The 27,327-nt window shown below is 42.5% G+C and overlaps 1 protein-coding gene across 1 annotated transcript in view; it reads left to right on the top strand.

The window, feature by feature from the left end:
* The window catches only part of SLC25A12 (solute carrier family 25 member 12), a 148,003-nt gene that overhangs the window by 93,653 nt on the left and 27,023 nt on the right, over positions 1-27,327 (top strand). The window contains exons 12-13 of the mRNA XM_056533973.1: positions 13,425-13,477; positions 14,591-14,671. Of these exons, the coding sequence (XP_056389948.1) occupies positions 13,425-13,477; positions 14,591-14,671 (134 nt within the window). The remainder of the gene's footprint in view (positions 1-13,424; positions 13,478-14,590; positions 14,672-27,327) is intronic.

Genomic DNA, 27,327 nt, shown 5'->3' with positions numbered 1-27,327 from the left:
TACAGGGAATGGGAGGACTACAGTACCCAGAAAGATATTATAATTAGGGTTATTTAGTTTAGAAAAAAGAAGGCTTAGGGGAGACCTAATAACTATGTATAAATATATCAGGGGACAGTACAGAGATCTCTCCATGATCTATTTATACCCAGGACTGTATCTATAACAAGGGGGGAATCCTCTACAGGAAAGAAGGTTTATACACCAGCACATACGGGGGTTCTTTACTGTAAGAGCAGTGAGACAGTGGAATTCTCTCCCGGATTTGGTGGTCATTATGAACTCTGTAAAGGAGTTCAAAAGGGAATCTGGATGTATTTTTGGAGAATAATAAAATTGCTGGTTATGTATACTAGATCTATAGGGACAGAAGGTTGATCCTGGGATCTATTCTGATGCCATATTTGGAGTTGGGAAGGAATTTTTACCTCTAGTATGAGGTTTTTTTTGCTTCCTCTGGATTAACTCAGTGGGGACTCATTAGGGTTATAGGGGAAACTTGCTGGACTCTGGTCTTTTGGTCTTTTTTCAACCTTATGAACTATAAAGCATGTTCGCCACCAATGCATGGATCAAGTTGAGCATGAACTATAAAGCATGTTCACCACCAATGCATGGATCAAGTTGAGCATGAAGGATGTTCACCGCCACTGCATGGATCGACAGTAGTAATGATCTTCACCACTTTTGTTACGCCGAGCGCTCCGGGTCCCCGCTCCTCCCCGGAGCGCTCGCTACACTCTCGCTACTGCAGCGCTCCGGTCAGATCCACTGACCCGGGGCGCTGCGATACTACCTCCAGCCGGGATGCGATTCGCGATGCGGGTAGCGCCCGCTCGCGATGCGCACCCCGGCTCCCGTACCTGACTCGCTCTCCGTCGGTCCTGTCCCGGCGCGCGCGGCCCCACTCCCTAGGGCGCGCGCGCGCCGGGTCTCTGCGATTTAAAGGGCCACTGCGCCGCTGATTGGCGCAGTGGTTCTAATTAGTGTGTTCACCTGTGCACTCCCTATTTATACCTCACTTCCCCTGCACTCCCTCGCCGGATCTTGTTGCCATTGTGCCAGTGAAAGCGTTTCCTTGTGTGTTCCTAGCCTGTGTTCCAGACCTCCTGCCGTTGCCCCTGACTACGATCCTTGCTGCCTGCCCCGACCTTCTGCTACGTCCGACCTTGCTTCTGTCTACTCCCTTGTACCGCGCCTATCTTCAGCAGTCAGAGAGGTTGAGCCGTTGCTAGTGGATACGACCTGGTCACTACCACTACTCTGGTGAAAACCAGTAGTGACTTAGAACCGATCCACTAGCACGGTCCACGCCAATCCCTCTCTGGCACAGAGGATCCACCTCCTGCCAGCCGGCATCGTGACAACTTTGTGGTATCTGCTGCTAAATATCTGAAAGCTGTGTCCAAAAACACGTTATTGTGTAGGTATTTCTAGTGCAGTCATAGTTCAGTGTAATTTTTGCAGGTATTTTCAGAAGTTTTTTTTATTTCATATTGAGTGGTACTTTTAGTATATGTGCATAAGTAAAAATCCATATTCTAGGTCAGTTTCCATGTAGAAAGAAATGCACTGTCTGGATGAGATTTATTACTTTTTTCCACATGCAAAATAGTGTGATCGGCTTCAATGTTCTTTGCACAGATCTGATTCTGAAATGTTGTAACATTAATCCTTATTAAGACAGTTACACAAACATTATAGTGCATTATCTGGGTTACTGGCCTAGTAATAGTGTGCAATTCAATGTAGCAATAAATTGTGATGGATTTATACCAAAATGCCTAGTGAAAGAATTAAAAACAAAACTATAGGGAGCTGTTAATGTCATCAGACCATAGCCTAGTCACCATTTATACCATTGTAGCAGCTCTCTTGGGACCATGTGAACCATATATCATAAAAATGAATACATGAATGTTATGCTGACATCATTATATTCTTCACCCTTATGATCAGAGTATGCCTGGGTCCTGTAAAGCTGTGCATATTAAAGCCATAGGCATTTTGTCCGCCACCATGAGCAACCATCTAAGTTAGTTTAGATGAGGGTTTCCCACATTCTCAGGGTACCTATATTACTCCAAACAGCTCCAACCAAATACATACATGCAGTGCACATAATATGTCCCAGTAGCAGATTAGGCCACAACATACCAATCTACCAGTGTCAAACAAATGTCACAGTGCGACAATATATGCTTCTCCACCAGCAACAGACCAAGACCATGGTGACAAACCATCACCACAGTGCAGCAATAAGTACTTCTCCACCAGCAACAGACCCACACTGCAGGAAAGCAGTAAATTCTTTTCCACAAGCGACAAACAAACAAACCCCATGGTGCAAAAATCAGTACTCCTCCACCAATGACAAACCACAGTGCAATAGTACTGTCCCCTTTCCCACCCACTCATCTGCCCAACTATCAGTTTTGACCCTTCCTACCCCCTCCCTTCCCATTGACGCCCTCACTACCTCTTCTTATAAGTGCTTCCCCTTCTCTCCTGTCCTCCTTCTGAAACCACTTTAAGGAGCTGTGGGGGGACGAGGGCTTGGTAAGTATGCCTTTTTTCCTATCCCCCCCCCACACCCCAGCAGCATATGATTTTATAGAAAACATTGGAATACCCATTTTACTCATAATATGGACTCTAAGTGACACATATTAGTGCTGGAAGCATATTGAGGCCGTATATGTCCTTTGCCAGAACATGCCATTTTAAAGAAATGCCTGTCCTGTCAACTACAAAAACATTATGTGTATTCAAATTATCATCTCCAATGAATTGTCATCCTTGTTCACGCTCGCACAAGAAAATGTTACTTTACAGTTTTCTTTCTAATCCGCCTCTACAACCACTAAAGGGTTATAAACTTCCCTGCTGAACCCTATATTGTCTACTTCCACATTAGTAGTAATCCGGCTTATGCTTTTCCTCCTACAATGACAAAATGCATCCTCCTACTCACACCCTGTCCATCATATGTTAACCTGGAGGAAGGGAGGGGGGTTTAAATTACCAGGTAGTCAGACAGAGCCTCTATACATGATCCATAATCTGTATTCTGGATGCTATTGTCAGCCCCCCACCCCTAACATATGTAATTGTTTTGAAGCGCTTGGTTGTAATGGGAATGTTTATGGGAAATGTTTTAAATTGTTCAACACCTTGATCTTCTATTCTTCAAAGAAAAGATTATCTCCTATTTATACTATGAGAAATAGAATAGTTTTGCTTCTCCTCTGTATGTATTAGAATAATCCTGATTTATGAGTACATAGATTATTAATGGAAAGGTGTCCTAGGTGATGCATTTTAGACATCTAGTAGTAAAAAGTGTTCTTGCTTTCTTCTAAATGTATTGCATGCTTATTGATAAAATAAATAAATAAATAAAAGTCTATTTATATTTAAAATCGTATGTAAGAGAGATAAGTCAGCACAACCCGATCCCACCTTTCTGACTAGCATTCCCATATAAAAGCTCCCGGGCAATGCCACCAGGCAAGAACAGTGACCACTTGGTGCTTAATCTCTAATGAAACAAACAAAGCCAGCAATATTTTAATGAAGTATAACAAGAGGCACTCACCACTTCTTGTGTTCAAGGGTGTTCTTGTGTTTTTGTGCAGTTAAATATACAGTAAGATCGGATTAGGATGCCATGACCGGGTTAGAGATCCTATGTATTCACTCTTGAAGCGCACTTTCGTTCTTCTCCATTCACCTGCTTAGCTAAGAGTTAACTACAAGACATTGCTGTTTGTTTTCACCTGTTCACCTGAACCCATTACAGGCATACTCTACAGCAGTAAACACAAAGAAGAATAGCAAGCATGCACTCACCGCGCCTATGGTGTCAATACGTCCGGAGATCCGGGGCACTGGGAGGACATCGGCCGATGTCCTCCCGTTCCCCCGGATCCCCGGACGTATAGACACCATAGGCGCGGTGAGTGCATGCTATTCTTTGTGTTTACTACATTGTTACTACAGCTTTATTGCATGCACCCCGCAGGTGTCAAGTATCTCACCCGATTCCTAGCCACCTCCGCTTATGTATCCTTCCAGCGTTAGTAGCATATGACGTGGTGCTCTCCTCTTCATTTCCTTTCTGCGTTGTACCTCGATAAAGCTGGCCATATGAATTCAAAGATCAGTTTGCCTCCAGCCCATCCGTTGTATTTATTTTATTTTTTTATAATTTTCCACTAAAGGCATATACAGTATCTCCCATAAGGAAGTTCACCTTATTATATCTTGTAATGTGACAACACAAAAGAAATGCCCCTCTGCTACAATGTAAAGTAGTGAGTGCCCGACCTGTATAATAGTGTTTAATGTTGTGTACCCTCAAAATAACAACACCTACATTAATGTATAAACCTTGGCAACAAAAGTGAGTACACCCCTTAGTGGTATTAACAAAAATGTGAAGGGTGTGCTTATGTGAGATGCTCTACATCGCAAGCAGTGCTGTGGAGTCGGAGTAGAGTGACATTTTGGGTACATGGAGTCGGAGTCGGCAAACAATGCACTGACTCCTGCTAAATTTAGATTGGAATAAAAAAAAAAAAGCAAGTTTAAATGTCGAAATTCACGAAAAGTTATAATTAATGATTTCTCTACTGTAAGAATAAAGACCAATGCATGCAGTGCCTCACGTAACCACAAAACGAACACGTTAAGGGACCGTGAAGAAGCATGCTTTTCATGTGCTTCACTATATGGCACGCAACGCACAATTAGGAGCGGCAATACTTATACTTTCCATAGTGTTGTGTTCTGCTGTTACAGGGAACCCATGGGTAACCTAGCCTCTCACTGATAAGGGATTAAGTAAATATGTTTTTTGCAGGACTAGAGACACTTGTATAAGTGAAGGGAATGTAGGGTCAATAGTTCAAGACTGAAGCTGTAAACCATTGGAAAAACTGCTGTCATTCAGCTAAGGCTATAAAAACATGTAAACTCAGATTGTTAGCTTAAACTTTAATACATTTGCATATTAATACAGAGGAGTCAGGGAGCTGGAGTCGGAGTAGGAAGCACAAAAAATTGCGGAGTCGGAACATTTATCTACCCACTCCACAGCCCTGATCACAAGTAGTCTGCACAATGTACGTTGGTGCACATTATTTATTTTTTTGTAATAATAACAATCCTATAATCGAATCATTTAATAAGTAACAAGGAAAATACCTAGAAAATAGTTTTTTGTTATGTAATTACCATTGATCAATAACAATTGTCTATAACCAGCTTAAGTTAAATAGTGGATAACGCAATTGAAGTCCCCACTTCCCCGCAGTGTGTAGGTGTCAAGTACGCATGAGGTTCCTTAAGATTTTTGTTGCAATGAAAAGAATTCTTTTAATTCTTTTTAACATAGATTGTAGGTGTTTTAAGATTGAGTTGAAATGATTGTTTGACTGTAGATGTGTCAATGATTTATTTTATGCTAGTTGAACGACATCTGCAGCACAGCTGGGAGGATGTGTATCTTGCCTTATTATAATTTATGATGTTTAGTATTACAAAAACCAAGTATGGTAGGTATCTATGCATTATAAGAAAAGATCCACATCTACTGCTGTTTACCGGATAATACACAAAACAATAATTTTGTTGGAGATTGAGTATTTTCATTCAGGAGACTTTTGCTGATCTTGTCCTGATCTAATGCTGGTGTGCTGCAGACCAGACTGGTGCTATTCTTTAGGCTTAGCAAGCCTTTAACAAATACCTTTCTTAGCAGAAAGAGGGTAATGTGCCGCTGCCAGAAACTTTTGGCTGTGGCTTTTCCGCTCTTTAGGAACAAAAGGATTAGGTGAACAATACGCCTGATCCTTTTTCTGTCTGACAATGGCAGTATGAATATCACTTGTGCATCTAATACAAATGGTCATCATCGTCTGACATTATTCTAATGTATATGGGCCTCTAAATGGATCCAATATTTCTCAGAACTGTCTGACCTCAGAAAAATCATCAGGTTTGAACAATACTTTTCTAACATGTATAGTGAGAAATGTGAGGGAAAAACCCAATAGTTAACCCTATGCCTTCCTGTAGGGTTAACTATAAGGTTTTCCTGGAAAACCCCTTTATAAATATATATCAGAAGTTGCTAAAGGTTCTGAGGCCATAAAACATGTTGCAGGAAAAAGTGAAAATGTTGAATATCTCTGCTTTCCTTTTGTTAGTTGAGTAGATTTTTACCCTTGTATATTAGCAGCCCTCGTGGACAGGACCCTCTATTCTTTATTTAAAGGAGTTATTCTGGCTTTATACATCTTGTCACCTATTGCTGACTCTGAGACAGGGATGTGACGTTACAGCCACGCCCCCTAGTGATGTCACAACATGCCCCCTCCATTCATGTCTATGGGAGGGGGCGTGACGGCCGACACACCCCCTCCCATAGATATGAAAGGAGGGGGTGTGGCATGATGTCACATCCCCGTCTCGGAGGCAGCGCCCAGCACAGAATGCCGGGGGCTGCACCGAGATCGCGGGGGGTCCCCAGCGGCGGGACCCCTGTGATCATACATATTATCCCCTATCCTTTGGATAGGGGATAAGATGTATAAAGCCAGAATACCCCTTTAAGTCTATCATTTACTCTGTTTCATGTTTATTGTATTTATGTTTGTGTTTGGTTGGTGTTTGTGTTTATGAATTTAACCCAATACAATATATACAATGGCCTGGAACCAAGAGCGCTATAAAAATAAATAATAATAATAAATATACATGTTTTGTGGTGTGTTGTGTTTTATAATGTTTTTATTCAGATATTTCCAAATAAAAAGCAAATAACGGTAAAAGGGGATAATCACATTCACTTATAGGATAAAATAGGTAGATATAGATTTTTATTTTTCATATTTAATTTATTTTCACTTTATGGAAAACCTGCTGAAAAGGAAAAGTCATTAGTTACCAGGAAGATGATTTCACAGATAATATATCGGACAATGAAATATCTTCATGGGAGTGTTCCATGTCCAATGAGCATTTTGCCAAAATTTGGCAAGATGTATTGAAAAATTCCAAGCCTGGAAAAAAATATAGGTATCCTTAAGTCCAACAATTTGGCCAATATAAGAAATGAAAAGAAGGGGCGAGGGGTTTCGGCTTCCTACACTGAAAGGTGCTGTAGAAGATGGAATTGGGGTCTGTTTCCATTCCAAATGCAGAACGGTGGCCCAAAATTTTGTTGAAATATTGCAATTTATAAAAACCTCAGATAATGTTCACCTTCACAGATGCAGTCTGATTTTTCCTTATTTAGGATCAAATTTAATCTTTGTCCTAGAGAAAAAAAAGCCTTGCAGTGACTCCTGGATTATCTATATAATAATGTATGTTGTATGAATAGGTATAAATGTAGGATTTCTTTGTGTATTACACTTTGTATTAAGTTGTATATATATCACTACTGTATCGCTGCATACAGAGAATTCTCTTCTATTTAATTGTCACTTTAAATTGCACCTTTAAAGACAGTCGGCAATCAGGGGAGCTCCCTGGGCAGAGAATAGCTGCTCTCCATGTGGTACGACGTCAAAAACATTTCTATTCAACAAACATCTGCAATGGGGTTGAGACTCAGGTTAGAACACACATGCTATGAAATTGGTCGGGTCGAGGAGTACTTCATCCTGACTCGATTTTTCAAGTTTGATTTAAAAAGGAAAAAAAAAAACCCAAATAAAAGCATTTGAACCACCATATGTTCTTAAAATCTTCTTAATTTATGTGCATTTTACTCACTATTTGAATATGAAGTAGATTGCTGTACAGTAAATGATACAGTCGGGAATAACTTACCTTTACAACAAAAAAATTATATAATTTTCCTTAATTCAGCTTCCAGTGATCCAAATGGTTTGGTAATACACCACGGAGCTATAATATATTATTACATTTTAGAGACCAAATACAAAGAAGAGAACAAATTAGCAGTTCGAAAATTTCTGATATTAAAAATGGAGACAAGTGTGCAGCCGATATTACTCGTTGATATTGGTGTTACACATAATTATGGAACAATTGTAATAGTTTTGAACAGATTTGGTAGGTAGGTAGGTAGGTACACACTTTTTAGTAAATTTATCCTGTAGGGTCATGGCTCTAAAATTGACATGTGCCAAACTTTGTCCACAAGTAATTTTCAAACCAATTCTCTTTTAGTGTATTGTTCACCATATAATACCTTACACTGTTGACCTATACGCTTAATATATGTGTCTGAAATAGAACTTTTAGGTGGGATTGGACACTTTTTTTTGATGTGTGGACAAAAAATAGCAAGTAAAAATAGGAAGTAAGTTTTCGCGCTGTGGGGGTTGCGGGGCCACGTCCCCTGGTGACATCATGGCCATGCCCCCTCAATGCAAGTCTATGGGAGGGGGCGTGGCGGCCGCCACGCCCCCTCCCATTTACTTGCATTGAGGGGGCGTGGCCATGACATCACCAGGGGGCGTGGCCCCCAACCCCCGCAGCGCGAAAACTTACTTCCGAACTCTGGTCAGTAGAGTACCCCTTTAAATAAACATTAGGGCCTATTTATTAGGAGAATCATTTTGTCGATACTATTAATGACTTGAGCATTGTGAGAGGATGTGAAAAAAACGTACAATTTTCCCAGTTTCTTGCCTTTCTGAAACCTAAAATGACTGAATATTATTAAACGATGATTGAACATTATTCCCATTAATTAATCCATGGAGTGTTGTTGCCTTTTGCGGTGTACATAATCCAGAAACTCATTTCTTGCTGTTTGAATAAATCTTTTATACTTAATTGTGTTCTCTTTCTATTGGGGAGCAATGCCTGTAATATTCTATGAATGTGAATATTTACATTTATGGGAAGACAGCATGGAAGCTTTATTTCATTGGATTAATTGCCTCTCACTGCCAGCACAAACAGAATGATTATTATTAACGGTGACACATTGGATGCTTTATGAGTAAATAAAACACAAAGTAACATACCGCTTCCTGCCCATAGAACAAGGTGAACTATGCTTTTAGATATTAGAGGATTGTACCTACGGCAGGTCCTTGATAAGCTTCTATTATCAGAAACATTCTCTTCATCAGTGAACATTATGGCAGTAACAGACTATTTGGGGTAATAACTTGTTTGTAAAAGGCTTTCTTTATTTTGCTGATGGACTTGTAAAGGAAGGAAAATCTTAGTAAATGGATATAAAGGCAAATTGGTTTATAAACCTCTTGAGAGGTAAACAACCTCAGCTACCTAAAAATCTGGTTTTGGTTGCAAGGAATTGCTATATACATCTACCAAGGCTCCATTGACACAGCAAAACCTGGTATTCATGTAGAATTCTTGGCTATTTCTTGTCTAAGTGATTTCTGTAAAAAAAATGGCATATCAGTGCTGAGCTTTCCATTTGTTGCTTTGAAACCAACAAATCAAATTTTTTTGCAGCTGAAAACATGAGCACAGCAATTTTGGACACATCTCTGTCTGGCTTTCCCCCCCCCCCCCCCCCTTTGAAATCATAAGGTATCAACCGATGTACAACATTGTTGAATGTTTGTACTTCCATGGAAATAGAAGGGAAGATAAGAAAGAAATACCCCTATGTTCTATGTCTTTATTGGTTGTCCTGTAAATGTTTTTAATGTTCTATATTTGAAGACTTTTATTTCTAAATCTTTTTATTAGATTAGAGTGTTAGTAGATCCTGGACCCAACAGCAGATTTTGGTGGACATTAAATTTGGGTGGCTGAGCGGAGTCTGCATGGTTATGGGTAGGGCATTAAAGATAATGGCATCATGATAAATAAGTTAGGCCAACAGGAGTGTAGGGCTAGTTAACCCCTTAAGGACGCAGGACGTAAATGTACGTCCTGGTGCGGTGGTACTTAACGCACCAGGACGTACATTTACGTCCTAAGCATAACCGCGGGCATCGGAGCGATGCCCGTGTCATGCGCGGCTGATCCCGGCTGCTGATCGCAGCCAGGAACCCTCCGGCAATGGCCGACGCCCGCGATCTCGCGGGCGTCTGCCATTAACCCCTCAGGTGCCGGGATCAATACAGATCCCGGCATCTGGGGCAGTGCGCGATTTAAATGAACGATCGGATCGCCCGCAGCGCTGCTGCGGGGATCCGATCATTAATAACGCCGCACGGAGGTCCCCTCTCCTTCCTCCGTGCGGCTCCCGGCGTCTCCTGCTCTGGTCTGTGATCGAGCAGACCAGAGCAGGAGATGACCGATAATACTGATCTGTTCTATGTCCTATACATAGAACAGATCAGTATTAGCAATCATGGTATTGCTATGAATAGTCCCCTATGGGGACTATTCAAGTGTAAAAAAAATGTAAAAAAATGTAAAAGTAAAAGTTAAAAAAAAGGGAAAAATCCCCTCCCCCAATAAAAAAGTAAAACGTCCGTTTTTTCCTATTTTACCCCCAAAAAGCGTAAAAAACATTTTTTACAGACATATTTGGTATCGCCGCGTGTGTAAATGTCCGAACTATTAAAATAAAATGTTAATGATCCCGTACGGTGAACGGCGTGAACGAAAAAAAAAAAAAGTCAAAAATTCCTACTTTTTTAATACATTTTATTAAAAAAAAAATTATAAAAAATTTATTAAAAGTTTTTTATATGCAAATGTGGTATCAAAAAAAAGTACAGATCATGGCGCAAAAAATGAGCCCCCATACCGCCACTTATACGGAAAAATAAAAAAAGTTATAGGTCATCAAAATAAAGGGATTATAAACGTACTAATTTGGTTAAAAAGTTTGTGATTTTTTTTAAGCGCAACAATAATATAAAAGTATGTAATAATGGGTATCATTTTAATCGTATTGACCCTCAGAATAAATAACACACGTCATTTTTACCATAAATTGTACGGCGTGAAAACAAAACCTTCCAAAATTAGCAAAATTGCGTTTTTCGTTTTAATTTCCCAACAAAAATAGTGTTTTTTGGTTGCGCCATACATTTTATGATATAATGAGTGATGTCATTACAAAGGACAACTGGTCGCGCAAAAAACAAGCCCTCATACTAGTCTGTGGATGAAAATATAAAAGAGTTATGATTTTTAGAAGGCGAGGAGGAAAAAATGAAAACGTAAAAATTAAATTGTCTGAGTCCTTAAGGCCAAAATGGGCTGAGTCCTTAAGGGGTTAATGGGGTACTCTGCCCCTAGACATCTTATCCCCTATCCAAAGCATAGGGTATGTGATGTCTGATCGCTGGGATTCGGCCGCTGGTGAACCACCACGATCTCTGTGCATACACCTGGCGTTCTGTACATTATGTTCAGAACACTGGGTTTGGGCAGCCATGGTCATGACGTCACGCCATGCTGCCTCCATTTATGTCTATGGGAGGGGGGCGAGGCTACTGTTATCACAAGACCTTGCCCCCTGCCATAGACATAATGGAGCGGGAATGGCGTGAAGTCACGAGGGGGCGCGGGGTGACATCACGACCATGGCTGCCCAAACCCAGCATTCTGAACATAATGTTCAGAACACCGGGTGCCTGCACTGAGATCGCAGGGCGTCCCAGTGGCCGAACCCTCGTGATCAGACATCTTATCCCCTATCCTACATACAATTACTATGCATTATGGAGCTTCAAATGTTGAAAAGCTTAAATGAGCACTGTCAGATCCAAAAACTTTTTAAATGTTGTTACTGATGAAAATTAAGAATCTTTTGTAATATGGTTGTTTAATTTTTTTTAAACATTTACTAACAAAAACGGTCCCTTATAACCCCACCACTAGGGGTCCCCATACCTACTGGGGCTCTAATCAGTCCTGCAGCAGCATCAGTTTGTCCATGAGTCATGGACAACAGATGACTCATGGACAAGGCTGCATGACACACCAATCACCTCCCACCACCACAAGGGAGGGACACGCCCCCTTCCCCAGAGAGGATTTCTAACACTGTGAGCTAATGAAAAGAGGTATTTTTATAATAAATATAGACAATAGAGGCATAAATAATATATGTAAATGGTCAGGATTAGGAGGTTTTTTTTTGTGGGACCTGACAGGTACGCTTTATCCTTTACAGGTCGGAACCTGGAATATAAGGGATTTTGGGTATTGCAACAGGGAATTGGTCAAATAAAGTACTCGAGTATAAGCCGAGTTTTTCAGCACGATTTTTCGTGCTGAAAACACCCCCCTCGGCTTATACTAGAGTGAACTCTCCGCCCTCAGTGGTCTTCAACCTGCGGACCTCCAGATGTTTCAAAACTACAACTCCCAGCAAGCCCGGGCAGCCATCGGCTGTCCGGGCTTGCTGGGAGTTGTAGTTTTGAAACATCTGGAGGTCCGCAGGTTGAAGACCACTGCGGCCTTCGACATCATCCAGCCCCCCCACCCTCTCACCCCCTTTAGTTTTGTACTCACCTTCGCTCGGTGGGACGTTAGGGTGCGCTGGTCCGGGCCATCTGTGTTGCAGGGACTGTCCAGTGGGGAGGGATAGTCGTTCCGGGTTGTCCATCTTCACCGGGGGGGCCTCTTCTCCGCGCTTCAGACCCGGCCCCGGAATAGTAAAGTTGCCTTGACGACGACGCACAGGGACGTTCATGAGCAATGTCCCTGTGCGTCGTCGTCAAGGCAACGTCTCTATTCCGGGCACGGAGAAGAGGCCCCCCGGTGAAGATGGACAGCCCGGAACGACTATCCCTCCCCACCGGACGGTCCCTGCAACACAGATTGCCCGGACCAGCGCACCCTAACGTCCCGCCGAGCGGAGGTGAGTACAAAACTAAAGGGGGTGAGAGGGTGGGGGGGCTGGATGATGTCGAAGGCCGCAGTGGTCTTCAACCTGCGGACCACTGTTAAATCAGACATTGACAAGCGGTGATGATGAAGGGGGGGGTGGGCTGATGACATGTGGTGATGATGAAGGGGGGGTGAGATGATGACAAGGGGATGATGAAGGGGGGTGTGGGATGATGACAAGGGATGATGACAGGCGGTGATGATGAAGGGGGGGTGTGGGATGATGACAGGCAGTGATGATGATGATGAGGGGGGTGGGATGATGACAGGCGGTGATGATGAAGGGGGGGATGTTGACATGCGGTGATGATGAAGGGGGAATGATGACAGGGTGATGATGATAAGGGTGTTAATGACGGGGGTCTGGATGATGACAGGGGGGATGATGTATTTCCCACCCTAGGCTTATAGTCGAGTCAATAACTTTTTTTCCTGGGTTTTTGGGGTAAAATTAGGGGCCTCGGCTTATATTTGGGTCGGCTTATACTCAAGTATATACGGTACTAAGCTTATAACATATGCTGTATATATATATATATATATATATATATATATATATATATATTTGTAATTCTAAAATATTTTCTCTTCTGCTTCTTGTTTAGGTCTACTACCACAACTTGTAGGAGTTGCACCTGAAAAGGCTATTAAATTGACGGTAAGTGACCTAGAATGGTGTAAGTTGTCTGAGTTTTCTTCTTGGTCAGTGCAAAGAAAGAAGCAAAGCTTTCATCCGTCTGCTGTGTCTTATTTTGCAGGGTATGGCCTAAAACAAAGTAACATTTGGTTTGGGGGGGGGGGTGTCTTCTAGTATATAGGACTCCTATTATTACTTTTATTACCTCTGCATGGTATTCTTGCCAGTGTATCTACAGATAAGACCAGTGTTTCCCAACCAGCGGGTCTCCAGCTGCTGCAAAACTACAACTCCTAGCATACCCAGACAGCCAACAGCTGGAGACACACTGGTTGGGAAACACTTTTATAGACTTTTGCATAACACATCCCATTTGCACACACCACGGGCCACCTGACCAATTCCAAAAGGACAATAAATCTCTTGAATTATATCCTTCAGATGACGATTTTTAATAATCAGTACATCTTGTAGTAATAACTATTAAGCCACTGGACATATGTTGGATGTACAGATCCAAACCTGGATCTCTAAATCTTTCCAAAATGCCGACATAGAATCTGCTCTCGCAAGTCAGTGACTATTTATCTTCAGTACTTTACACTGAATAGAGATAAAATCATCCCTCAGAAGTCAAAGTAGTCCCAACATAAATCTATGCATCATCTTATAATAAAAAGCCATATATCTCTTTTGTTGCGGCTCATTTTTCACATAATAACAAAATTGGTTTTTTCGGCTCCACTATCCCTCTGAAGTTGACAATAGCAGGCATATGTTTGCAAAGTTAGGTGTCCCACCGGCTCTAATTTTGCCTATTTCTCAGAATTCTCTCGCTTATTGGCTTTCATTTGTTATCTTAAGTGAAAATAAAAGAAAAACCAGTCGGGTGTTTTGTCAGTCGTTCGGCTACAAGATAGGCCTGCGGAGCCCATTATGGGAGTGTGAAAGGCAGATGGCATCGTGTAGTAGCTCTTGTTTATAGATAGCATTAGAAATAGTTATATCTGTTTTTTGTTTCTTTTTATAAAGGAGAAGAGCTGCCAATAATCTGGTGGATGAAGATGCAGCCCCGGATATGCCAGGGGAATGTAATTTTGTTTACTCATGTCACAATTTCTCTTCTTTATGTAGGTTAATGATTTGGTTCGAGACAAGTTTACTCAGAAAGACGGTTCGATTCCGCTCCTGGCTGAAATCATGGCTGGAGGCTGTGTGAGTATCTTGTTGACTGATACAATTGGGCAAAGAAAACTTTGATGCTTTAAAGTGTACCTATTGTTTGCAAAAACTTTATAATGCAGATTATAACATTTAATGTATATTTGTAATATACATTGGTTAAAAATGTGTATATTTTTAGGTGAAAAGGCTGTTTTATCCCTGTGGCTACTGTCTGTGTGTCCCCGTGCAGAGACAAAATACAGGAAGTGAGGGTTGGACAAGCAGGGCTCTGTGCTCTGAGGACAAGCAGCGCTCTGTACACTGAGGACAAGCAGGGCTCTGTACACTGAGGACAAGCAGGGTTCTGTAAACTGAAGACAAGCAGAGCTCTGTACACTGAGGACAAGCAGCGCTCTGTACACTGAGGACAAGCAGGGCTCTGTACACTGAGGACAAGCAGGGCTCTGTACACTGAGGACAAGCAGGGCTCTGTACACTGAGGACAAGCAGGGCTCTGTTCACTGAGGACAAGCAGGGCTCTGTACACTGAGGACAAGCAGGGTTCTGTAAACTGAAGACAAGCAGGGCTCTGTACACTGAGGACAAGCAGGGCTCTGTACACTGAGGACAAGCAGGGCTCTGTACACTGAGGACAAGCAGGGCTCTGTACACTGAACACAAGCAGGGCTCTGTACACTGAACACAAGCAGGGTTCTGTAAACTGAAGACAAGCAGGGTTCTGTAAACTGAGGACAAGCAGGGCTCTGTACACTGAGGACAAGCAGTGCTCTGTACACTGAGGACAAGCAGTGCTCTGTACACTGAGGACAAGCAGGGCTCTGTACACTGAGGACAAGCAGGGCTCTGTACACTGAGGACAAGCAGGGCTCTGTACACTGAGGACAAGCAGGGCTCTGTACACTGAGGACAAGCAGGGCTCTGTACACTGAGGACAAGCAGGGCTCTGTACACTGAGGACAAGCAGGGCTCTGTACACTGAGGACAAGCAGGGCTCTGTGCTCTGAGGACAAGCAGCGCTCTGTACACTGAGGACAAGCAGCGCTCTGTACACTGAGGACAAGCAGGGCTCTGTACACTGAGGACAAGCAGGGTTCTGTAAACTGAAGACAAGCAGGGCTCTGTACACTGAGGACAAGCAGTGCTCTGTACACTGAGGACAAGCAGGGCTCTGTACACTGAGGACAAGCAGGGCTCTGTACACTGAGGACAAGCAGGGCTCTGTACACTGAGGACAAGCAGGGCTCTGTACACTGAGGACAAGCAGGGTTCTGTAAACTGAAGACAAGCAGGGCTCTGTACACTGAGGACAAGCAGCGCTCTGTACACTGAGGACAAGCAGCGCTCTGTACACTGAGGACAAGCAGGGCTCTGTACACTGAGGACAAGCAGGGCTCTGTACACTGAGGACAAGCAGGGTTCTGTAAACTGAAGACAAGCAGGGCTCTGTACACTGAAGACAAGCAGGGTTCTGTACACTGAGGACAAGCAGGGTTCTGTACACTGAGGACAAGCAGGGCTCTGTACACTGAGGACAAGCAGCGCTCTGTACACTGAGGACAAGCAGGGCTCTGTACACTGAAGACAAGCAGGGCTCTGTACACTGAGGACAAGCAGCGCTCTGTACACTGAGGACAAGCAGGGCTCTGTACACTGAGGACAAGCAGGGCTCTGTACACTGAGGACAAGCAGGGCTCTGTGGACAAGCAGCGCTCTGTACACTGAGGACAAGCAGGGCTCTGTACACTGAAGACAAGCAGGGCTCTGTACACTGAGGACAAGCAGGGCTCTGTACACTGAGGACAAGCAGGGCTCTGTACACTGAGGACAAGCAGGGCTCTGTACACTGAGGACAAGCAGGGCTGTGTACATTGAGGACAAGCAGGGCTCTGTACACTGAGGACAAACAGGGCTGTGTATATTGAGGACAAGCAGGGCTGTATGCACCGGTGACAAGCAGGGCTGTATGCAATATATTATTTGGTAAAGTGCCTGTTCACAGTCACATCTGTAATTATTACAAACATAAAATTAAGTACAAGGGACTTCTTTTGGGCCATTTATATATATAAAAAACCATACTTTTTTGCATATATTATAGGATGTAAACATCCTATAAAATCTGCTTTGTAAGTAGCTTCAACTTTTTCTGAAGCTCAAAAAACATGCAAAAAAGTTATTTAAAAAATTGGTCCAAATGGAAGATAAAGAACACTAATCATCCTAAAAACCGTGTATAGCACAGCCTTAGAAAGACAGGATTGTTCCTAAAACCTGCACTACCACGTGTTTTTTTGTTGGGAATATCCTAGAAATGTCATTTTTCAAGCTTTTGATTTCTAATGACTTCCATTTGAGTAAAGCTGACAAGCTGGGATTACATAAAAAATACTATCCACTCCCAGGACTCAGGGCAGGGGGGGTTAATGACCCCGACTGGTTTATAATTCAGAGCTGCGTCCCTGGGGGGCCCCTGAAGGAGGCTGCTTCTAGTCTCCTCTGATTGGATCTGGCAGCCGTGTGCATACCTAGACCTTCACCTGTCACTGCACAAAGTTTGCATTTGATGCCATATGAGAGAGACCCTGTTGTAAAGAAAGTGGGGCAATCCTTAAAAAAAAAAAAATCTAACTACAGCAAGGACTGTGTTTTCCACTAATATCAGGTTTATATCTGTACAGACTTTGCAGATCCAGTATAATCAATTATGGGTAAATTTTATATATAATTCAGGCACTTCACACAATGGTAGATTGATTTTTCTTTTTTTATGTTAGTGATAATTTTGACTGGAGACTCATTATGTCTAAATTCTGCACTGCGAATCCATGGCGGCTTAAAGTACAATACATGTAGATCAGGTTTGTTAGGTTTGAAAGATATTTTTCTTCTAAAAACTTTTTTCATTACTTTCAAAACACCTGCCGAGTATTGTGTAGGTCGCTCTTGTGCCACCAAAACAGCTGAGACCTGTTGAGGCCTGGACTCCATGAGAACTCTGAAGGTGCCCTGTGCCATCTGGCACCAACACAATAGCAGCAGACACCTTTTAATATGAGCCAACGGGAGAGGTTATCAAGTGCAGATCTCTGTGACCATGCCTGTGGCTTTAGAACTTTATCACTGTCCCCTAAACATCACGCCCCATCCCATAGACATGAATGGAGGGGGCGTGACGTGACGTCACTTCCCCAGTCCTGGAAACCCGGAGGTTTCTGAAACTGGAGATTCAGCACCCGCATGCAGGGAGATCGCGGGGGGTCTCAGCGGCGGGCCCCCCGCGATCAGACATCTTATCCCCTATCCTTTGGATAGGGGATAAAATGTTTTTGCCCGGAATACCCCTTTAATTCTAAAGTGGCTACAAACTTTCTCAAGGGATGGGATATGTTAGTAAGTGAACAATGTTATTTAATTGAGGTATGAATAAACACACTTACAGATGATCAATGTGTGTATGTATGTATATATATATATATATATATATATATATATATATGTGTGTGTGTTTTGTAATGGATGGTCTATACTTAAAGGCTGGTTGGTTGGAGATAAATACTATGCAAGTTTTTTCCCTAATCCTCAGGACTATTATTGCATTGTATTAAAGTACTTTAATGGTAACACAGTGGTGCGGTAGTACTGTGCCATTTGCAAGCTAACTAGATCACCCTCTTTCAACAATAATAATTCTTGGATATGTTTATTGAGAAAAAAGTGCATATTATAGTGGTGTTGGGCTTTGACCTCTATGATCCCTTTTCTGTCCTAGACTCTAATTTCCCATTCTACAGAATTGTAGCTGACACATGGATTGTTCAATCATCTTTTTCTGTCTTAGAATGGTTAGAGTGATTAAAAGGAAAAACAGTTATACAAATCCTCCCTGGATGGATTAATTATGCAAAATTTCAAATGAGTCTCTCCTAGTTTACCTGAATTAAAGATTAAGGATCTTTCAGAAAACTGACACATCAAAGCTGTTAAGTAATAAAATGATGAAGGGTTCAGGATTGCAGACACTTAATTTTTTTTCTTCAGTCCCTTCACCCACACAGTGCATGTAATTCATTGCTGGAAGTGATGTTGATTGAGCTCTACAGATTTGATCAACTCTTTGTTCTTGAGATCATCACGGTGACATCTGTCCTGATATTATTAGCAGAGAATATATATAAAATAAGTGGTACCCTGTAATCTGATTTCTTGTGCTTGTGACCAAGATCCAATTAAATTATCGGATGGGAACACTGTACAGACATATTATGTATATCACTTATGGGCTATGTCTGTATTTTCACCCGACAGGATCTCCCTGTCTTATTTAGTTCCTCCCCGTTGCATCTCAGAAAGCTGTAGGCCATGATTTAGGGCACAGAGAAGCTGCAATGTATAATGATGGAGCTCTCCCTCATGGGATATTGCTACCGAACCCAAAGATGCACATGGAGTTGTTCGATCAATAGGCACAGTTCTACATGACAGTGGTCAACAGGCACACTATGGGGTTATGAACATCTACTCAGTGATGTTGCCCAGATGTCCTTTACATCCCACCATTTCTGCTGAACTGTTAGAGATAATTCCCCTCTGAGGGACATGAAGGCACTGGAGCAAACAGGGATCCAAGAGAATACTTGCATCTCAAAGAGGATCCTAAACAATAGCACCCGATAAAGGCTCCAGGATGGGGTTGAAACGCGTTGTTTCATTTTGCTCATAAAATGTTTTTAATCATCTTCAAGTTACTCTTTTCCATACGGATTATTGTATGCCCCAGTGCAGTAAAGAAGTATTTAATGGGTTGTTGGCATCTCCAGGCTGACAAATGTTTAAAGGGGTACTCCGCCCCTAGACATCTTACAGAACAACTCTTCTCTGCATGAATTGGTCATTATACACAGTAGGAAATATATTCTCAAGCATTACAATCATTAAAGGGGTACTCCACCCCCAGACATCTTATCCCCTATCCCAAGGGGATAAGATGTCTGATCGCGGGGATCCCGCCGCTGGGGATCCCCACAATCTTAGCTGCGGTACTCCAGACATCCGGTGCACCGAGCGAACTGTATGACTGGCGATGTAGGGCGGAGGCTCGTGACGTCATGAGCCTCCGGCGCTGCACCCAACGCTATAAACGAATGCCAGGTGCATCAGGGAGATCCCGGGGTGGGACCCCCACGATCAGACATCTTATCACCTATTCTTTTGATAGGGGATAAGATGTCTAGGGGCGGAGTACCCCTTTAATGATTGTAATGCTTAAAAATATATTACTACTGTGTATAATGACCAATACGTGCAGAGAAGAGTTGTGTAAAGAACACTATACAATTTATTGCTAGTCTATACTTACTCCAAATATCTAGTTGATCCACCAATTGACATCAGGGTTTGACAAGCTGTATATTAATCGTATACCTTCCTCATCAATAGAAATCAACGCATTTCAAGGCTGCACGAGTCACATATGTGTATAACCTGAAATACATGTACAGTGGCCCCTCAACATATGATGGTAATTCGTTCCAAATGAACCATCGTTTGTTGAAACCATCGTATGTTGAGGGATCCGTGCAATGTTAAATATAGGAAGGTATACTCACCTGTCCCTGCCGTTCCGGACCGTCTAAGCCCGCTGCCCTGGATGTCGCCGTCCATCGCTGTCGCTGCATCCCCGTGGTGTCCCCGCCGCTCCAGACAGTCTCCACTGCCCGAGATCGTCGTTCCTTATCGCCGTCATCAAGTCACTAAGCACGCCGCTCCTATTGGATGACAGGATGGCGTGCGCGGTGACGTGATGACTACAATGGAGAGCGAGGGCGATGCAGCGGAACCCGAAGAGGATGGTCCGGAGCGCCGGGGACATGTAAGAGACCATCACCGGAGCACACGGGGCACCGTAAAAGGCTATCCGGCGGCAACTGAAGCAGTCTGCGCTGCCGGATAGCCGTTTATGCGATGGACCCGACATACAAAAGCATCGTATGTTGATGCTGCCTTTAACATGCGATGGCCTCTGAGAGGCCATCGTATGTTGAAATTATCGTATGTCGGGGCCATCGTAGGTCGGGGGGGTCACTGTACTGGTAACTGATATAATGAAAATAAATTACAGTGCTGTACTTACTGGTCCTTCCAATGGGCTATATACAGATGTGACAAGTACACCCCTGAAGTGCCTTGGAAATTAGCATTTTCCTTGATAATGAAGCAGGATAAAATGAAAAGCATTCTATTGTACTTTTAATTGAAAGTATTATATGCCTAGTAAATATTTACACAGTGTATATACACAACCAAATTTTGATAATCAAGAACTTTAAAACTACATACAAACAAACATACATTGGGGAGATTTACTATTAGTGGTGTTTTTGTGTGACATGGCGCTCGTATTCAGCACAATTCTCAGTGTCTAGCAGCCGTCCTGAAAGAGCTAAATCATAAATCTTGTAACAAATTCCAGCTAATTGTAATGTGCAACATTACGTTGCTGTTTGGTGCACAAAACTGGGCACCTGCCATGCGTGCAACACTATCCACAGAGAGAGCTACGGTAAATGAATGGTAAGGTTGCGAATAAAACCAAAATTTGCAGATATATGCAATAGTCAATTATAAATAAAGTTTTAATTTTAACCTAAAGTTGCAGATGCTCTTGTTAACAGGGTTGTTTACTTTAAAGTAAACATTGTACAGTTAGGAAAAGTCACAGATGGTAAATCCAGTGTCCTTAGGACGCAGTTGCATAATAAATGCAGCGAACACAGATTCTGGGTCTACCTTGGCCATTTGTGCTATGTTTTCTCATGCGTTAGTGAATGTCCCCCATAAGGTACAAACATATTTCCTGTATACCATTATGTATGGACCTGTGTATGGCTGGTCATAAGAGGCCCCATACCTTTTAGATCAGTGGTTCTTATCCTTGTTGGAGGTGCTGAACCCCACCAGTTTCATATGCGCATTCACCGAACCCCTCTTAATTGGAAAAATAAAATATGATTTTTTCAAATTCAAAACATAGGAAGTATATATTTAAGTATATATTTATACACAGGTGCACAACATTAATAAAATCATTAAGAACAAAGAACAAAACCATGAAAACATGATTTTCACACAAAAACAAAAACATAATGAATATTTACTGCAGATCAGTGAGACTTCTGCTGTTGTCTTTCAGAGACCTGTTCAGAAATGCACGGCTTTACCTTGGCAAGTGCCACTCTCATGTCATTAGGCAGGCAGTGTTCCCCCACATTAAGCAGGCAGTGTTCCCCCACATTAGGCAGGCAGTGTTCCCCCACATTAGGCAGGCAGTGTTCCCCCACATTAGGCAGGCAGTGTTCCCCCACATTAGGCAGGCAGTGTTCCCCCACATTAGACAGGCAGTGTTCCCCCACATTAGACAGGCAGTATTCCCCCACATTATGTAGGCCAGTGGTCTTCAACCTGCAGACCTCCAGATGTTGCAAAACTACAACTCCCAGCATGCCCAGACAGCCTTTTGCAACATCTGGAGGTCCACAGGTTGAAGACCACTGATGTAGGCAGTGTTCCCCCACAGACATACATCCTCCAGCCATATACAGTGTATGGCTGGAGGCTGTATGCCTGTGTACTGCCCACTTCAGTGCTCCGACCACCGCCCCGGCTATAGCAGTAGGTCTCAGGACCGGTGGTCGGAGCACCGAAGATGAGGTGCCGCTGGTCACACCAAGCTGGCCAGCGCGCGTCTTCCTCCTTCTCTTACCTCCGGTCCTCGGCGCCTTCGTTTCCATGGGCGCAAGCACAGGACGTCAGTGATGTCCCGACGTGCGCTATGTCCCGGTGGCCCTGTGTTTTAAAACTTAATGCGGGGCCGCAGGGAGTTAATAGTGATGGGGGGAATTGAACCGTCGCTACAGGACAGGCAAACGCCGGCTCTGCTCGGGACCCCAAGCAATTGCTTGGTTTGCCTGTCCTGTTGCGACCTCCCCCGCCGAACCCCTGGGACTGACTCACCGAACCCCTGGGGTTCGATCGAACCCAGGTTAAGAACCACTGTTTTAGATGTAATAGACAAACACAGTACTATATATTCTTTGAATCACATATAAAAAAGGCTAAAGTACATTTAGAGGCTTCATGTATGCAGGTATCCAGACAACAGTGCTAGTAAAAGAATGTTAACTCCAATATGACACCATCGCACAGTTTAGGACAGTGTAAATACGGCCAATAAAATTTACGCTTCTTTTCTCCAGAGCCACAATGAAACCGAATTATGATCCCTGTAATTGCTTGCCCCAGTCCCAGTGTCTTCAATAAAGATGTTTTTAGCATCATATCCAGGCTAATGCATGCCGGATTAGTTCAGTTTTACTATTTGTGTGTGTGTGTATTAAGTTCTTTAAAATATATGGCTACCCTATAAAGATTATTTGGGGAGATTTATCAAAACCTGCCCAGAGATAAAGTTGACTAGTTGCCCATAGCAACCAATCAGATGGCTTCTTTCATTTTGCAGAAGCCATGTCAAAAATATAAGAAGCGATCTGATTGGTTGCTATGGGCAACTCAGCAACGTTTTCTCTGCACAGGTTTTGAAAAATCTCTCCCATTATCATTATAACTATTTACTTCTCTCTATATAACTTTACGAAAGTCAGTCATGGATGAAAAAAAATTGATAACAAAAAATTAAATGTGTCTTTACTTTGGGAAGAATACAATTCAAGTGTCAATGCAGATTTTTCCAGAATGTAGCATCGCTGCCCCTACAGGCAGATATAAGATTTACGGTACTTTTCTCTCCTAAACTCAATTACAACAGTTCATTGACAGATATGTATAGGTTGGATGTGGGAGATTCAGATTGACTTTTTTTTTTTTTTTTTTTTGGCGGCGGGGGTGGGGACATCTTAATCTTCGTAGGATTTGCCTTGGGTGAAATTGGAAAGGGCAATAGGTCTACTGTGTGGGGTCACATGTTGACACCCTGCAGCAATATTGTGGCACAGGGTGCTGCCTGCCGGATATTGGTGTGCAGATTTTTGTGGGCAGTTCTTTTAGGCTTCTTTGCTTTGCTTAATTGTTCATTGTGGGTGTTTTGCCCCATTTGGTTGACACTGAAGTTTGACCGATGACTCTTGTTATTTACACTGATGTTCTGGTTAATGAGTATTTACAGTGTAATTTGTCAGCACATCTGAAGGTGTTTCTTACCGGAGGGTTGTTTTTTTTTGTATTTTTTTTTGTATTTAAGACACCAGGAAATGGTAAATGGTAAATTCTACTATTATCAACTTAATATTGACTTTAAGGCTATGGGCACATACAGCATTCTGAGACTCATTTTGAGTCTCAATCTTTTTTAACAGGCAAAATGGGTCTATAACGTACAGATGTTTCTTTTTTTCAGAGGATTTTGTTGACTTTTTGTCATTAAATGAATCATTTTGGAGATGTAAACAGATGTTACATTTAAAAACAGAGGTTAAAATTCTGTGTGTGCACATTGTTACATAGCCTTAAAAGACTAGCACTTTAGAAATGACCCATTTTGCTGAACAGGTCCTCTTCTGTCAAGCAGTTATAGCATAGCGTGTAGCAGCATTTTATCTATGTCTCGTAAATCTGGACCCTTCAGCTTTCTCAAACTTCATTCTCCAATGACGTATCATTGCATACCGTGTTTCTCCGAAAATAAGACCGTGTCTTATTTTAATTTTAGTCCCAAAAAACACACTAGGGCTTATTTTCAGGGTAGGGCTTATTTATTTACAGTATGTACATTGAACAACATTTAACGATATTTACCCCCCCCCATCATCATCATGTGATGGGTGGAGCTCTGCCCCCCCCCCCCCCCCAACATCCCTCGCCACCAGTTTATCAGCCCAGCGCTGCATCCCACATCGGGAGACTAATCGTATGTCACCCGCGAGTACAGCTTCTCTCCCCCCCTGCCAAATAATTATCACTACTTGTACTTTGTATTCCTGTGCCCGGGCTGCAAATATTAAAAAACTAATTTTAACTCTACCTTCGTCCTCCGTTCCCTCGTTGCTAAGGAACCGGCCTCATGGTCGCTCCCCTGCTCTTGCTGCTTCCTGGGGATGGGAACATCACAGAGCCTTCAGCCTATCACCGGCCGCAGCGATGTCCCGCCTTGGCCAATGATAGGCTGGAGCCCACTGTCATGTAAGAAGCCGGCCGGCTCCTCACATAACAATGCGCTCAGCCTATCATCGGCCGAGGTGGGACATCGCTGCGGCCGGTGATAGGCTAAAGGCTCTGAGACGTCCCAACGGGGGAACGGAGGACGAAGGTACGGTGAGTTAAAGTTTGTTTTTTAATATTTGCAGCCAGGGCATTGCCTAGGTCAGTGGTCTTCAACCTTCGGACCTCCAGATGTTGCAAAACTACAACTCCCAGCATGCCCTGACAGCCAACGGCTGTCCGAGCATGCTGGGAGTTGTAGTTTTGCAACATCTGGAGGTCCGCAGGTTGAAGACCACCGGCCTAGGTCTTATTTTCGGGGTAGGGCTTATATTGCAGCCCACCCCGATAATCCAGCTAGGGCTTATTTTCACAGATGGTTTGTCAGGTGTATATTGTCCTTCCAATAATTATCAGCTGTTGACGTTGAGTTGTTCTTTTCTGTCTGGCAACTGTGCTCTCTGCTGACATCTCTGCTTGTCTCGGGAACTGCACAGAGTAGAAGAGGTTTGCTATGGCGATTTGCTTCTACTCTGGACAGTTCCCTAGACAGGTGTCATCCGAGAACAACTCAACTTCAGCAGCTCATAAGTACTGAAAGGATTAAACTTTTTTAATAGAAGTAATTTACAAATATGTTTAACTTCCTGGAGCCAGTTGATATATAAAAAAAAGTTTTTTCCTGGATAACCCCTTTAACCTCTTAAGGATGTAGGGCATATGCATTTCATGATGCCAACATAAAGTGGACATATTGTATTTGTAAATCAATATAACATTTTTTTGGAATATTAATTTTCCTGACAAGCAGAGAGCTTCAAAGTTAGAAAAATGCTACATTTTCAAAATTTTCATGAAATTTTGGGATTTTTCACCAAGAAAGGATGCAAATAATGACGAAAATTTACCACCAAAATAAAGTAGAATATGTCACGAAAAAACAATCTCAGAATCAGAATATTCGGTAAAAGCATCTTAGAGTTATTAATGCGTAAAGTGACGGTGGTCAGAATTGCGAAAAAGGGCTCAGTCCTTAAGGTGAAAAAGGGCTGCGTCCTTAAGGGGTTAATTTTATTTAATCTTTTAAAACAGATTTTTGTGCATTTTTTTTATAGAAAAGTTTAGAGGAGCAAGAAACATCTGAGCTCTGATTTACACAGAAATCGAACAACAATATATTGGATATATAATGGATGCTTCTAAAGCTTTAAATACAAAATGAACTCTACTGGGATCTCTTCATCTCTGTGTGAAGAATTGTATGTTCCTGTAAAAACTTGCTTCGTGTATCGGGTGACTTTAAGCTGCCAGAGGTCGTTAGGTCACTTTTTTTAAAGCCATAATTGTAAATGACTTATCCTGTGATGACCTCACTCATAATTCCACGTAATTGAGATGATGTCATACCCTCCCTTTTAAAACCCTCTTCTCAGTGCTTCTGTCTTAACAAACCAGGAGAACATGGAGAGTTGGGTGGATAGCATTTAAGAAAATTGCTTTGCTGGTAGTGAAAGTTCTTCTGTTAGAAGCTATAGAAAGAGATTATAGAATTTTTCATAAAACCTTGAAAAGTTCTCCCATTATTGAATCCATTCCTTACGGTCCAGACAGGAGACGGCAGAGCTCAAGATTTAATACATGTTGTGTCAAATTAAAATCTACATAGATAAACAAAGAACAATCCCTGTCTTGTGGATGGAAGTAACCTGCGGACGATGTGCTGACCCCTGAAGGTTAAGGGTCACAACATGCCTACTCATCTGCTCAGGGCGGACTGTTGATGGCCTAATTGACTTATGTTCGGACAATATTAATTGCAGCATCTTGATTTATGTATGTTTGTCATGTTTATTATTTGTGTATACATTCTTTAATTTAGTGGGGTAAAATAAAAATAAAAATCTTAATCTGCTGTGCATTGACGTGATCTATAATCTCTGTCTTTGTAAATGTCTTGGAAGTTGGCCTAAAAATACAGCAATGAAACGTCAATAAGCAGAAGGCTTTTATTGAATATAGCTCTCTCTATAGTGGTGGCTGCACCATTCAAATGTTCTTCCGATAAATTAAACTTTAGAACTGAACGGACTTGTAAAATTATTTATTCCATTATACTGATCGGAGTCCAGGTGTCCATTCTATGGAGAGATAATACTTTTTGGCTTTATTTTTTTATGATAATTTATAGGTGTATTGGTGAAGATTGTGTTTGTTTGCTTAAAGGGGTATTCCGGCTTTATACATCTTATTCCCTATACAAATGATAGGGGATAAGATGTATGATCGCAGGGGTCCCACCGCTGGAGCCCCCCGTGATCTCGGTGCAGCCCATGGCATTCTGCTGCCTCCAAGACGGGGACGTGACGTCACGACCTTGCCCCCTAGTGATGTCACGTCCCCTCCATTCATGTCTATGGGAGGGGGCATGGCGACCGTCATGCCCCCTCCCATAGACATGAATGGAGGGGGTGTGGTGT

The sequence above is a fragment of the Hyla sarda genome, chromosome 8 (genome assembly GCF_029499605.1).
Source record: "Hyla sarda isolate aHylSar1 chromosome 8, aHylSar1.hap1, whole genome shotgun sequence".
Lineage (NCBI taxonomy): Eukaryota > Metazoa > Chordata > Amphibia > Anura > Hylidae > Hyla > Hyla sarda.
The sequence above is the reverse complement of the archived record's forward strand: the minus strand, read 5'-3'. Positions and strand labels throughout refer to the sequence as shown.